Raw genomic sequence first — 15,710 nt, forward strand, 5'->3', positions numbered from 1 at the left:
ATAAACTGTGTTTAGGGTAAAAATTTACAAAGCAAAATTTGAGAATCAAGTCACTGAAAGAAGAAAGTTTAAATTGGAATAGGGAATTTATTCTTCCTGGATTTTTGGGTTATTCACAACTTTTTTCCTGACATTTCATAGTTTGGCTCATATTATAACGACTTTAAAATCTCACTTTTTCTTTCTTAGTGTGACCCTAATCCTCTGTCAGGGAGACGCAAAATTCCAAAGCATGAACAATGTGAAGTCTATTTTTAAAGGAGATAAAGACTAATAAACTGTTTACCCTGTCTGCATCATACTTGTGCTTTGTTTAATTGCTGGAAATGAACTTCATGAGCCTGAATCACAAGTCAAAAATTGGATGACACTTTAATAAAAATATATTTTAAACATCAAAGGCTTTTTTTTTTTTTTTTTTACATTTCTGACTATTTTTGCACCAACAAAGAAGAGTCACTTCGTTCGTGTGTAAACTGTATGACGTGAGGGATGTTCTCTGAGAAAATCAAACAATGCGGAAAGAAGTCATCAGCAACCGTCTGTTGGTGTGGATAAAGAGGCACTGAGTTGTTTTAAAACTAAGGCTGAAATTCAGATTTGTGCAGAGGACGCTACATGTAAAGAAAAACCTTGTAAACTTTACAAAAAATAACCGTAATGTAAACACACTATATATTAGTACTTAGAAAAATTCTCTTTTTGATATGGTTGATTTCATGTTTTTGTTTTTCCCTTTTCTCATTGGTTAGTGTATCCTGTCTTTCCTCTGATGCTGTTAAAACACGTGTATATCATCACTCCACTTATGGCTGATGTGAGGCATCAGCTGTCTCTGAAAGGGGCGGGGCTACCGTTTTGCTGGACTTGGGTAAAGAAGCACGGCGCTGAAACTTGACAGGATCTCAGGCGAGGCAGAGATGGCGAGTTTCCCGGCGGTCATGACGAGTCCCACTCGGTCTCCTCTCTTCAGCGACAGAACCAGGCTCAGAGACGAGGAGCTGCTGCAGTTACAGCGGTCATGAGGCGGCGGTGCTGTTTCTCCTGACAGGAAGCCTGAGGAGTCCAACTTCTGGATGCTGCGGTTGGACACAGATAGGACAGCCTCCACCCTCTCGCCTCTCTGGGGTGTGAGCACGGCGGTTATCAGGTAGCGACCGTTCGTAGGAGCTGTGAAGATGCCTGAAGGAGCAGGGATGGGCGTATTACTAACAATCAATCAAATTTAACCAAGCACGTCTCCAGCGACTGTTACCTGTCTGAGCATCATAGTGTCCTCCATCGTTGACGAGCACCTTGTTGAATCGGATGATTCCGATTTCCCCGGGGAATGGCAGAAGGGTCAGACCAGCTGAGAAGGACATGGTCTCACCTGAGTACAAGCAGAGAAACATGTTAAACTCAGTCAAGAACTGTAGAGAAAGAAACTGTTATCAAAGTTGTTCTGGGGGCATTTTTGATTTTTGGATTTGGGAGTGACAGTCGTTTCGTTGGCTAACCGTGCCCTGTAAAAGAAACTCTTACCTGAAGCTGTTGCAGGTTTCAGGGTTGATAGTTTGTGGGTGATTGTCGCATCTGTTGATTTAAAATAAACTTAGATCCACGTTTAAAAGGCTCAGTTGCAATGAAAAGAAACAAAGAGATTCATAGTTACCCGTGTTGGAGAGAGTATTAGCTAAATAACTGGATTTCGATGGTGTAGCTGTGAGAAAAGATGAAACAACTGAAGCAGGAGAACTTGCAGAAAAAAAGTGCATTCAAGCATCTTTGTATGTCTCACCTGGAGCTCCAGCAAAACCCTGAACAGGCATCATGCTACCGTCTGTCCCCTTGGGCAGCTTAGACGAGGTCATCATGCCGGGAGGTCCCGCCTCCCCGGTCTCCATCACAGTGGGCTGCAGAGGGGAGGCATCCAGGGGCCCGACCGGCTCTGTGGGGCTGTGACCTGAACTCTGGGGGGGTCCCGAGTTGTCGACGGCAGCGCGAACACCTGAAAAAGACAGATAATGTGGTGAGCGATGGGGTTGAGGCTGTAGGTCTGACAGAGACAGATGTGGGGCCAGATGTTTGGAGGTCAGACGTGTTAACAAACCAGCTGGTTACAAACTTCACCCTGTAACTCTGTCAGATGGATCTCTCATAAAGACTGTTACAAACCTAAAAAAAAAGAGCAGAAGGAGTCTCAAGCTGCCTGCTCATGGCATGAAATAAAAACTGAGCTGACTGTAGTTATCTCAACTTTACAGCATCACATACTGTGACTGCAGAGTCATAAATCTCATCCATGCTGACTCAGTGGAATGACTTTCACACGTCCAAACTTATCATCAGTGCCATCACAGGTGACCTCAAATCTCTTCTTTATTTTTATTTTTTGTCCTACGGCAAGTTAAAAAGTCCACTGGAAAAGTTTCAGTGACGGACTTGCCTCCTTCTGTAACTGAGCATCTGAACAACCTGGACCACAAGCTCTCTGATTGGTCAGCTGTTTATCACACAGAGGGGACGAGTTTCCCCTATTTACATTTTCATGTCGGCCATACTTTTAAACTCCTTCGGTGTCTTCTCTTTTTCATCCTTTGGAATAATTTCTTGATTCCTGTATGATAAATGGCATTTTATCAGCTCCAATATAACATAAAATGCTCAAAATCATTGTAAAAAAATAAGAAAAAAATCCCATTGCATGACCAGCAATTTGACAATCATACAGACCACAATTGTCTTTATTTGTTTGAGCTAATCCATTGAGATTCCAGAAACATCTGTAACATTAAAAACACGATTTAAAGAAGGGGTATTCTGTATATTCATTCTTCATATATGGATATTAGGTAAAAAGACTGCCAACAAGAGGCTAAAATTTTGTGGGATTCCCACAGAAAGGGAGTCAACTTTACTATTAATCATGGGATTGGGGCCGTACAGGATAAAAAGTTAACAAAAGTGGGAACCAATCAGGAAGACAAAATATAATATGTGGCATGCGCTGCCATTTTGTAGTTTATTTCCAATAAGCCTACACTCAAACCCAAGTGAAAAGAACTACACTTCCCAGAAGCCAACAGTAATCTAAAAAAGAATGGGGAGGAAATCAAATAAAATTCAATGTATTGCCTAAAAATTAGAAGAATGGGGGGCGGGGGAATGGGTACAGGAGTGGGACTCGTTTCACCAGGAGTGGGAAAGGACAGGATTTTATTTTTACTGTAGCCCGGGTTTGGGACGGAACGGGATATTTTTACGTGGGAGAGCGATAGGACAGGAGTGAAAATCCACTCCTGTGTCACTCTCAACTGCCAACAGGTTGACATCTCACATTGGAAGGATGGACCTCAAACACCAAGGTCTGCCCTTGACAGGCCCCCTGAAGCCTTACCAATCAGAGTGAAGGGGGTTTGTGGAGAGACAGCAGCTGAAACAAAGTGCCTCAGGCCCCGTTTACACAACATTTCACCCCAACATGCAAAAAGAAAACACAGTGACAAAAAAAAAATGAGTTTACATGGAAACGCTGTAGTGAGGATGCCAGGCCTAAAGATGGCGCCACATCTGTCTTGTCCAGTAGCGGCTTTTGGGAGATCCCCACCTAAGTAGAGTTGGGCCAATTGCCTGACATATTGGTGAATGCTAATTGCACAAGTAGAGCAACAAATGCACATTTTTATGAAAGACAGTCAGTAGATTCAGCAGATTCGGCAGCACAAGCACAACATGGTAGTCCATGATGATCATTGCAACAGTAGTGTTGTACTGTTCTATGCGCAAAGTGGAGTGTGACGTTAGCGTTTCCACTGAAAACTCCGGCTTGCAGTTTATACAGCATTGGTGGCTGTGGCGTTTCAGAAAATTTCTGATTTCAAAAGATTCTGTCCTAGGTTGGCTGAAACGCCGTTACTGTGTAAACGAAACGCCAAAACTCAACAATAGTTTTGCGTTTCATCCTAATATTGCTGTGTAAACGGTCCCTCAGACAGAGGCTGAAATAAGGGTTTCCTATGGATTTTTTCAAGCTGTGAAACATGGAAAGCTCCTACGGGGGCACCAGAGGGACACTATAAAGCCTTTGAAACCCCAATACCCTCCTCTTTAAATGATGAAACTCTAAAAAATTGCAAAAAAGCTTCACTTAGTTATGACGTGACGAGTACATTGATGTCCTTTTCTGTAGATTATCTATGCATTATCAGTTTTCACCACGATATCATTAGTAAAACTTAACAGAAATGTTTTGATCTTAAGTGTTTATGATGCTCTCCAACTCATAAACCTAAGTTATGGGCATCACAGCAGCTTCTCCCCTCAGCTGAACGCCATGTTCTGACACTTTTGTTTTCCTTTTGCTCTTTTTGACCAACAAATAATTGAAAAACATTGTAAAAATAAAATGCAATTAAATTCTCTGACCTAGTTCCAGTTTATTACTTTTAAAGACACACGTTATTGTGTTGATGTTGGAGGGTGTGTTTCCATTCACTCTCATCAACAGCCAAACACAGAGTGATTACTGAGCCCGTTACTGTGGCAATAAACTGAGAAAATGACAGACCGCTGCCCCGTCAAGCTTCATACAGTGATCGTGTAACTCTGAATTCCTGAGACAGACCCTGGTGTTTATCAACATATCACCCCGCCTTGCTGCAGGGCACATTGTCACTGTTTCCACAACGAGACAACAACCCCGCTTTTCAAGGGGAAAAGGGGGACATTAAAGGCATACCGTCAGCATACCAAAGCACGGCCACATGCTCAATCACCAGACAGCTTGTCCCCTCACCCTGAGGAAAAAGGTAATTTGGTATAAATGGGAGCGTAGTCTGCTTGTTAAGCCCACCATGTGTAGAGGAACCGGTGTGTGACCGTAAACAGCACAGGGGGTAAAAGTCTGCACATGTGCTCAGGTTTAACTGCTCTGCGTTTGTTAGTCTTCTTACTCCTCATATAAATGGAGGTATTTGGTGGAGAGATCTGCTTTTAAAGAGGACCTTCAAACCTGATTTTAGACCTGGTACATTGAGGACAAAAGAGGACAATAGTAGTAACTGACTGGAATGTGGATGAATCTGGATCAACAGCCCTGTGTGGCAGATGAATGATGATTTCCCACATTATACACCGCATAATAATTACTGCACAGCAATTCAGTGAGTGACGACTTTATGAGTCACTTACAGCAAAAACAAACTCTGCTCTTAAGACTGTGATTCAGGAAGCAATAAATCTACGCTCAAGTCAAAAGTGGGATGAGATGGTGAATTTCATATGTCAGAAAATGTAACAGCCACTCCGTCAGGATAACGAGGCATGAACAGAGTCTGTGGAGATACCGTACAGGTTTTCATTTTCCCTGAGGGCTCTCCGTCAGGTCTGGTCTTGTTTTTGGTGCAGGGGGTTATCATGTTTGACCACCGACTTGAGTATGTCACCTTAAGAAAGAGTGACCTTATCTGCGTAGGTCACCGACCCAAAAGAAGTCTTATCAGAAGTGGGAAAGCATGCCAACCTATCTCAAAACATCCCAATAATAGAACTCTACAAGTATGCGAAAGGCTGCTTTTACAGCAGTGAGAGCTTAGTTTAACTTGGACACTCGAGGAACATGCACTTTGTGGTGCGTTACGCCACGTGCCTTTATTCCCCTCCTGGTGGATTTATCCTTATTAATGGTAACAGTAAAAATATGTACGGTGACGTGTCTGAAAGGTGAAGTTGACAGTCCTTTGCTGTCTAGTTCTAGTAACCATGAGGTTTTAGTTATTCGAATCTGCAAAGGGTGATTAAAGTAGATGATTTAATTGATTTAGAAATGATTCATAAATACAGCGTTAAAAAAACTCCCCCATTCCATGGTTTGCTGAGCACCAGAACAGCATTAAAGAGGGGGTGTTGTGCTTTTTTAAAACTTTATACTGTCCCTCTGGTGCCCCCGTAGCAGTTTAACATAATTACACAAAAAAAAAAAAAATCCAATTTTTCTCACACTGGTGTTTTGGAAAACCCTCATTTTTGTCTGAATCACCTTATTTTAGCTATGTCTCTTTAAGGCTCCTCACTTTCCAAACCCCCTTCCCTCTGATTGGCCACCCCTAAGGAGGTCTGTTGGAAGGAAGGACGGAGTGATAGGAAGACTTTGGTGTTAGTCGTGACTTTAAAAGTGCTTCAATAATTTATTTTATTTTTTAAAATAGGCTCTGCCCCGTAATAGCTTCTTGTTATGGTAGCTCTCTCTTCCTTGTGATCTTTTTTTAAAATCTCTTTTTCGTCATCTTTGTATTAGGAGTGTGTCATTATTTTTGTATGATTCATTTGTTGTTCATGGACACCAAACTTGTTTTAGTTATCAGTGATAGTTATACTATTTATGCTCCTGTGTTTGTCTGGAGATCCTACATGTAGCCATGGCTGCATTGTTTACATGTGAAATCAGCTGTTAGCTGTCAGTAGCATGTCAATGCTAACTGGTGCAAGGCCTGATGATTACCCACAAGGTGAGAAAGAGGAGGTGAGGATGACATACTAAGAAGTGACGACACCAACCTTCTTTCGTCTTTCCACCCATTGTTATTGGGGACATTAGATCTATCTCCAGTAAGATGGACGAGCTAGCTGTGCTAACCCAGCAAGAGAGCGAATACCAGAAGGTAGAGTAGCTTCATGCTATTCCCAGACATGGCTAACGGAGCTAACACTGGATATGAATGCTACACTGGAAGAACTTCACCTGCCATGAGCATACAGGATACAGGAGACAGAGACAATACACAATACTCTATACACTGTCTTACTTTTGTTTTCTTGATTGCTGCTGTGACTCCTCCTGAATTTCCCCTCAGGGATAAATACAGTATTTTCTATTCCATTCTATTCTTCCTTTCTTCCCAGCAGCTGCAGCTGTAACACAGGTCACCTCAGACGAGCTTGACCGATGAACGCAGGCATGGGCGGTAAAGCTACGGGTCATTGCCTTTTGTATTTCTTTCATGCTGTTTCAACAAATCAAAACAAACTAAAGTGTGAAAGTCATGATCAGTGTGACATCTCGTCTCTCTGTCTCCCTCCACTTCCTGACCCCTCGTCCAAGGTTTACACCACTATGACATCATGGTAAACGCGTTGACATATGGCCCCTGGGACGCTGTTGCTGCTGCAGCTTTTAGTGTTCACTCAGCTGTGGAATTTAAAAAGTACTGCAGATGGAGAAAGAAAATAACATCCTGAAGAGGGTGTGAGGAAAATGGGTGATGCCGATTCGGTAGCACCTAATCCAAACACACTGACGAGCTTGGCTTGGTAATCAAGACGCCCAAGAGTGATCTCTGTGTGTGGATCATAGATAAGCCATGTGGGATCCTCCAAGTTGCATTTTCCAGTCTCTGCAGATAAGCAAGGAGGGAAACAATGGGATGAGGCAGCTGGGAAAGTGGTTCACAAGCTGCGAGATAGCCCCTGGTAGAGACACCAGGAGCATGAGTGGAACTTGGAGCACAATGGGCTTGCACTTTCAAAACTTTCCGCTGACGGAATGATTAATTACATGCAACTTTATGACAGCTACCATAGGGTGGAGTGGCAACATGTCACAGTCATCATAGATCCAGTAATGACAACAAAAAGATGACATGTTTGGTTCTGCAGGGATGACAGAAGCAGAAACATGTCTCAATGTAAATCCTCTGGTTTTGGACTTGGACTAGAACTAGAACATGACTGTTTTATTTCACCTCGCCTCCCTCGGGGTGATCATGTGCTGCATCACCTGCTCCATAAAGTGGTGATTGAGAGCTAACTGGTCCCGCAGGAAGACCCTTGGCTTGTAAACGCACTGGGTGTGATCCGAGGTCACGTTTACTGCTGTGAGAGCCAGAGAAGTCCAGCAGGGTCTCATAGGCATCATTATAGAGAGGAATCATGCAAGAAGTATGCAACATATGCTGAAGTCCACATCCAAGAAAATCCAGCATGATCGCCTTCATGTTCTCACGTTTTGTTTTGATACAGAAGCATCAAGTGGAGAAGCAGCTATACGAGTCATTTCTGCTCGTTTTCTTCAGTTCTTTTCAAGGTGGTGTCATCATCTCATTATGACGGATTAATTTTCTTTTCCCAACAATATTACGATGATTATCTGGCAATCTAAAAGACAGCACAACAAGCGAAACACTATCATTTGTCAACTCAACTTATTTCCATCTTTGTTTTGTCCAGATCTCAGGAAAACAGCTGAATTTAACTCATCATCACAGGAGACATGATGCATACATGCATGCTTTGGGCTTCTTTAGCTTTAAGACAAACACATAAACACACACTTGGATGCCTCAGAAAAAAAGCCAAGTGAGCAATATTTCTTAAAGCCAAGGCATTGCTCAACACAAGTGGCCTCTATTAGCTCCAGCATGTGTCTCCAATCAGCCCTGCCTCCTTTAACTGAGAACATGGTTAAATGAAAATCCAACTTCCTCTCACTTACACTCTGAAACATGCTCCAATAATGAAAACGCTCCAATAACACAGCCAGGGTGTGATACACACATGGACTCCGGTCCAAGCTATGACCTAAAAATGCTTGGAAATATTACAGCTATTCAACTGAACTCAAGCTCCTGCTTTTGAATTTTTCTGGTTCAGCTTGATACAAACCTTGAGTGGTTGGCGTAAAGTGAAATTGTGAAACTTCTGCTGACTAGGTTTCACTTTGACCACAAGTGAACAAAGTGCACTTGAATGTGTTCACCACAGACCAGAATTTTAGACTCTTTAAGACCTTTTTACACTCCAAACTGAAAATAGTGACTCTGTTTACGCACAGAAGAACAAATGGCACTTGACAGGTGGGGCATATTAAACTAGATTTATCAAGTTTACAAGCTTTTTTTTGCGCATTGTAAAAGTCTCCTCCTGGTTTCCCCCACCAAACCAATTTTGCTGCTTCTTCTTTCCAAGCTACCTCCACCTCAGCTCCTCCTGTGTCGGATTTTAGCAGTGTCTCCTGTTACTGTCTTTGCTGTTGCTCTCCCTGCCTTGGCTTTTCAAGTATGAACATGAATGAGATTAAAGGTGTGCTCTTCCAACCTTAGGCTTCGGCATTTCACATACTGCAGGCAAAGGTGTCAAAAGTATTCACATTCATTACTCAAGTAAAAGTATAAATAGAAGTGTTTCGATTCCCAGCATGGCCGGTCGGCCTTTCTGTGTGGGCTTTGCATGTTATCCCCGTGGATTTGTGGGTTCTCCGGGTACTCCGGCTTTCTCCCACAATCCAAAAACCTGCTAATCAGGTTAATTGGTCACTCTAAATTGTCCGTAGGTGTGAGTGTGTGCATGAAGGCTTGTCTGTTTATGTGTCAGCCCTGTGATTGACTGGCGACCAGCCCAGGGTGTACCCCGCCTCTCGCCCAATGACAGCTGGGATAAGATCCAGCCATCTGCGACCCTGAACTGGATAAGTGGTTTGGAAAATGAATGAATGAATGAATTGACCAAAACTAAACTAGAAAAGCACTCAGAGAGCGTAGACCTCCACCAAGCATATTGTGATTGTCACGCAACACTTTAGTCCTACTTTAATGTTATACTCCCTTTCAGCAGACTGTCTGCTACAATTTGGTGTTAGTTGCAGGTTTGTACGATAATTTGTTTCCTGACAGTGTTGAAAATCATGATGACCCGGAACATATTTCACATTCTGGATCTTGGTATCCAGAATATTGCCAGGATCTGGATCATACTTTTACATCTGTCATGACCTTGTCTTGTATTGTTTTGCAAAGCAATCTGACCATTTATCGTGGAGTTATATACACATATGGTGAAAACAGCCCTATCTCACAATGATAAAGAATCCTTAAAAAAAACTGGATCCAGACGGTGATCCAGATCACCTCCAAAATTCAACCCCGTCTTCCTTATCCCATTTTGAACATTTCCTGAAAATTTCATCAAGATTTGTTTGTTAGTTTTTGAGTTATGTTGTTCACAGACAAACAGACAAACTAACTCTCTCAAAAACATAACCTCCAAGGCGGATGTAACTATGGGGTTGACTGCCTCAAGTGGATACTCAAGGAACTGTGAAATCTACCACACTGGCTTCAGTTTTCCCCCATGGAAGCCACAGAAGGATGAGTAACCTCATAACTCTTTCAGAAGAACGATGGAGTGTTTAAAAAGTATCTCAGGAAACTAATCTTACCTGTCATTCCAGGGTTTCCGTTTATAAGCTGCTGGAGGTTGTAGATGTGGTTCTGGAGGTTCTGGGTAGTGACTGTTAGCCCTCCAATGTCTCGTGCATGACCTCGCACTGTAGCGTTCAGCTGGTTCACACAATTCCACAGCCCAGTGACGTGTTGATTCAGACCCTCTTTGATCCTCTGAAGGCTTCCAGAAATGGGATCCAGCTTGCCACACAAACTCTCCACGCTGACAATCCGGCTGTCCATGTGGGCGATCTCCTTGCCGATGTCTTCCGTCTGTCCCTGGCAGTTATCAGCCCCAGTTTTCACCTCACTTGCCAACTCGTCCAGACGGTTTCTCAGATCATGGTTCTGAGTCTTGTGGAGCTCCATAAGGTCCTTGACCTCTTTCTCTGCCCCTGATTTGACTTGACCCCAGGTGGAGTTGAGGCTTTGGACGGTCTGGGACTGCTGGTGGACCACATCTGATAGTGAGTTCTCCAGCCTCCCCATGTGTCCTTTCAGACCGTTCAACTCACCGTGCATGTTCTCAAAGTTGGAGCTGCAGTTTAGGAGCTGTCCCTCCATTTCTCCAAGACCATTCAACTGGGATTTTAGTCTCGTCTCCAAAGAATCCACGGCTGTTCTGCAGCTCTTGAAATCTTGCTGCAGGTTTTTTACAACCGTTGAATTAGCCTTGCACTCCTTAGAGCAGAGCTGGTCCAAGATATCAAAGCGGGACTCAAGAGTACGAACTGAACCCCTTAGAGAGTTGATGTCTCCTTGTGGATCAGTTGATGAGTCAATGCTTGTATCTCCCAACAGCGTGGTGAGTCTGTCTTCCATGGAGGCTAGCTTGTTCTCCATAGTTCCCTTCATCTCTTTGAAAGCCTCAACCTGTTCTTTCTTTAGCTTCTCCTCCATCAAAAGGCATCGAGCAACTGCCGTCCTCTCAGATGAGTTCAGATGGACTTCAAGGTTGTTTACATGAGCAGAGCCAGATTCACGGTTAACTGGGTCACCAAGCTTGGTCTTGAGTTCCTGGATCTCTTTGCGGAGGTCAGTTTCCTTTGAGTCCATGAGCTCAGCCAGGCTGAGGTAGTTGGTTTCTTGTCCCTCGCACTGCTCCTGAACTGACAGGATTTTGTAATCACATGAAGACTTTAAGTCTGCCATCTTGATTTCCATGCCCTCCATTAACTCCTCTCTCAGGGCACTGATCTTCTCGTCCACATAGGCTCTCAGATCTGGATTACTGGTCTGTGAAGGAGCCTGTGTTGGCAGGTGGTTCTGAGCAGCTTCCATTAAGAGATGAATTTGTCCATCATGGCGGCTGACACGGCCCAAGAGGTCCTCCAGGGTGTTTCTCTTGGACTCCAGATCATGTGACACCTGGCTGATCTTGTTCATGACTTCATCGATCGCTGCTGGATCGCGCTCAAATGAGAAGTCCTGGACTTGTGCGGTTTGGGCCTCTTGTCCCCTGGCACTGGCCGGCTGTTTGTAGTTGTTCATTAGTGTCACAAACATTTTACTGGCATCCTCTTGGAAATCCAGTCTCAGGTTGGACGACATGTCTGTCATTCTTGCTTGCATGTCGAGGACCATCTGGGACAGTCGTTGAACCTCCTGGTCCAGGTGTTGTGCATTCTGTGATCCTCCATGAGCCCCATGTGGCCTGTGACCTGTCTGACCTCCAAACTGCCTCTCCCCTCCCCAAGGATGGTTCCTCTGGCTGTCTGTTCTCTGTGACGGAGCTATAGGGAGAAATAAAAGCAAGGGTTGGGAAACATGAATTTAAATGCTTATTTCTGACATTCTTCCAGCAGATATGACTCATATCTCATATTTTCATGTTCTCTGTGGTTTAGCCTGTTTTACCTTGTGGGACTAGAGTATGTCCAAAGCCAGATGTAGCATGGGGGATACGGTCTGCTTGGAGTAGTCTCATGTCTTTCACCTCTCTGCAGTCTTGCCCCTGGTAACCTGGGCAGCACCTCCACTCCAGCTCTGTGACGGTCTTGTAAGCGATCTTATACATGGGTCTGAAGTGTGTACGATATCTGGAAGCATTCAACACATGAAGGCATAAAAACTGCAAATGTAGTAAATTTTTATGCTTTATGACAGATTAGTAAAATAATAACTAACATTGGATAATCAAAATGAACTTTGCACAACTCTTCCTGTAAACTCGCAGCCACAGGGCGATAAATTATTTGCCTCCTATGACTCCATGAACACCAGCTTTATTTGCAATTAATTAATTGTGCAGTTTGCAGTTCACAGCATAAGATTTTCCACCCTCTGCTTCCCCTCATGAGGACACTACTGGCCCCCACAGCCCTGCCACCCAATGATTAACTCCATCCTTCTTGTGTTTGTTGCTCAATAAACACTGAAGCAAAACAAAGCCGGAGCATAGTCAGTCTGTGTTTATCATCCGTGATGATTCAACACAGATGCCTGAATATGAAAGCCTTTAATTTCTGTCCTTCAGACTCTTCTGAGAATAAATCTTGTTTTTATGAAAGGTCATGAATATGGAGAAACATCAAAGACAAGGCAAGTTAAGGCACAGTAGGAGGGAATCAATTTCAAAAGGCTCCTTCTTTACCGTTTAACTCTAGCAGGGGCATGTCCAAAAGGTTGGCCTGTGGTGCCACAACCCCAAATCTGATTGGCCACCCAAAATCTAACCTTATGCTCAAATCAACTGATGGACTGTATTGACGGTTAGTGTGTTCCATTTACTGCGGATGTCAGATGTCAGAGCTAAGATTGACACCAGATAAATCCTAGTTGACAGTGCCCTAGCTGTGAGCTAAAACAACTTGGACTGTTATTGTTACTGTTGTTAGCCAATTTCATGCTATGACAACACACTTTGTGACAGTTTTAGGCAAAACCGGTTACAGAAGTTCCTTTGAGTCTCTGACTAGCATTGATACTCCATGGCCGTTCACTGTGACGTATCTGATGGGTATTACGGAATATCTGATTCCCAAGGTAAGAGTAATGCACCATAAACAAAGGATGGATGTTCTCCAAGTCACTTGTTTGCTTTGAAAGCAGCATTACATAGCTGGGCGATGTTGGTCACAATACAAATGCTAAATTCAACTGACTTCTAATTGCTCCAGAATGTGTGAGGGAGGTGGGATAGTCAAGTCAGCCATGCCCCATTTGTGTCAAAGGACGCAAAAAGTTGAAACTTAACATCTTGTAAATAAGAGAGTAATACTAAGGCCGCATTTACACGACGTTTCGTCTGAAAACGCTAAAACACAGCGAAAACGCAGTGAAATCAATCTGCGTTTACACGGAAATGCCAAGGGGCTGAAAACACTGTAGTAAGTATGCCAGGCCTGCAGGTGGTGCTATAACTGTCTTGTCTAGAAGCAGCTTCGGGGAGATCTCCACCGGAGTAGAGCTGAGCTGATCATCTGGTGTATTGGTGAATACTAAGTGCAAAAGTGGAGCAACAGATGCACATTTTGTATGAAGACAGTCAGCAGATTCAGCTGCACAAGCACGGCACGGTAATTCATGACGATCGTAACAACTGTACTGCTGTCCTGTTGTATGCGCTCGCACGAGGCGGAGTGTGACGTCAGTGTTTCCACTGAAAACGCTGGCTCACTGTTAACACGGCAACAGTGTCGGCAGCGTTTCAGAAAAATCCCACTCCTGAGGCTGTTTTCAAAAGTTTGCGTTTTAGGTTGGCTAAAATGCAGTTCTGTGTAAATGCAAGGCTGAAATGCAACAAAACTTTTGCGTTTCACCCTAAAAACGTTATTGTGTAAATGGCCCCTAAGAAATTCACTTGACATACAAAATCATGATATAGAAAAAATCCATCAAACTTCAAGCCTTTGTCTTGCACTACATTTAAACATTTGGAATTTGATATAATTCCAAGAAATTAAATGGGGTTTTCATGGCATTTTGAAGCAAGCCTCAAGTGAACACTTAAAGAACTGCAGTTGACAGTGCTTCTCAGAGTGTGACATATTTAAGCACTAGAGGTTGCTGGTTGGTTGCAGCAGGCTGTTACTAGTTTTCTCTGTAATTTCAATGTGTCATAGTTCTCTTTCATATAGTGTAGAAAATTACTTATTGCAGCTTTAGATTCAACAGACATGGAGGAGAAGAATCAGTCCATCAAATATTTCAAACCAAATTCTGCACACAGTCAATCCATAAAGAATTCACTAGCCACATATTGATCCCAATTCTTTGTCATTAAATTTATCTGTATTTTTAAACTGCAACTACTTTTGAAGTCTTTAAAGATTTAAGCATGAATGACACACAAGTCATCAAGTCATAAATATTTAGAGTAAAGAAAATATAAAAACAAGACATATCACATCAATAAGTCAAATAGAGACAGAAATTGTCTCTAAATAAAATATATTAAAGAGTCTGTGAGTTCACAGTATGTTATAAAACCCTTACATGACTCAGTGTTAGAGCTGAGCCACCCTGTCAGAAAAGTCTTGACACACCCCTGGTGTGCCCTAGACTCCTGATTCATCAAGCCACATGCCAACAATTCCAATATTTCTTAATATTGTTGAGAGCATGACAATTAAATTTTTATGTTTTTAAAACGTATCAACAGAATACAGAAACTTTATCTCTCCAGCGTCCTGGGCTGAGGGTAACTTACATGACTTCTGGCGCACAGTTTGGCAGCTCCGGTGGACACGGTAGAGCCTCCGGCTGCACGAAACTCTCTGTGCCCCCCACGACGGCGCAGGTTACATTCTTGTGCACAACGTAGGCGCACCAGTTCCTGCAGAAAATCAGTGGTTATTTAGTCCAGGCGAAGGAAGCTCCGGTGCGTACTTTTACGCACTGAAAAGAAGCCGAATTTTACGCACAGTAAATAACACCACAACGACCAATTCACGTGTAAATTTATTAAAATTACGCTGAATTCAAGCTACTGAAACATCGTTTACTCACTTGTTTCTCTGTCGCGTGTCGGAGCCTGTGTACGCCTCGCCTTTGAACATGTTATAGTATTGAAAAGGTGATCCACTGATGAGAGGAAAAGTTACAAAGAAGTGAATGAGTTGCAATCCGTGGAGTGAGAGCTTCATGGTGAAATATCAACTGTTAATATCCTCCTGTATCAGTCAGGTTGTGGAGCTCTGTGATCTATCGCTGAAGACAGTGCGGGTTGTTCCTTTTAGATGCTGCGCAGCTCTAGACTTGCTCCCCCCAGCGTCCAGACCGTTTCGGGACCCCCCCTCCCACACTAAAGGGGTGTTTTCCTCTGCGTTTCCCACATCACACACACGAAATCCCTGGCATCGGAATCCAAAAACACAATGTCAGGCTTGCAAAATTTCCGGAGGCATAAAACGAGATAATGATTGTCTTTGTTTTGAGAAGGCACAATAATTATTTGGTGCGTGAAATGTGCACGTTTCTGTCTGACCAGAAGCCTCATTTCCCACAGTTTCTTTAAGTTCTGTTTATTTTTTTTTATTACTGTGCATAAACACACACATAACACAGGCAATG

At 43.2% G+C, this 15,710-nt stretch overlaps 1 protein-coding gene across 1 annotated transcript; it reads right to left on the minus strand.

Moving 5' to 3' along the window:
* Positions 1–495: 495 nt before the first annotated feature.
* On the minus strand, positions 496–15,283 carry emilin2b (elastin microfibril interfacer 2b). Its single transcript, XM_074693768.1, has 9 exons — positions 15,147–15,283; positions 14,848–14,973; positions 12,054–12,235; positions 10,193–11,929; positions 1,781–1,990; positions 1,655–1,702; positions 1,525–1,575; positions 1,256–1,372; positions 496–1,182 (listed from the first exon to the last, which is right to left on the minus strand). Exons 1-9 carry the CDS (start codon positions 15,281–15,283, stop codon positions 851–853), a joined length of 2,940 nt encoding a protein of 979 aa, XP_074549869.1. The 3' UTR covers positions 496–850.
* Positions 15,284–15,710: the final 427 nt, after the last annotated feature.

The sequence above is a fragment of the Halichoeres trimaculatus genome, unplaced genomic scaffold, assembly GCF_033239565.1.
Source record: "Halichoeres trimaculatus isolate MK-OKI-2021-1 unplaced genomic scaffold, fHalTri1.1 fHalTri1_scaffold_18, whole genome shotgun sequence".
Lineage (NCBI taxonomy): Eukaryota > Metazoa > Chordata > Actinopteri > Labriformes > Labridae > Halichoeres > Halichoeres trimaculatus.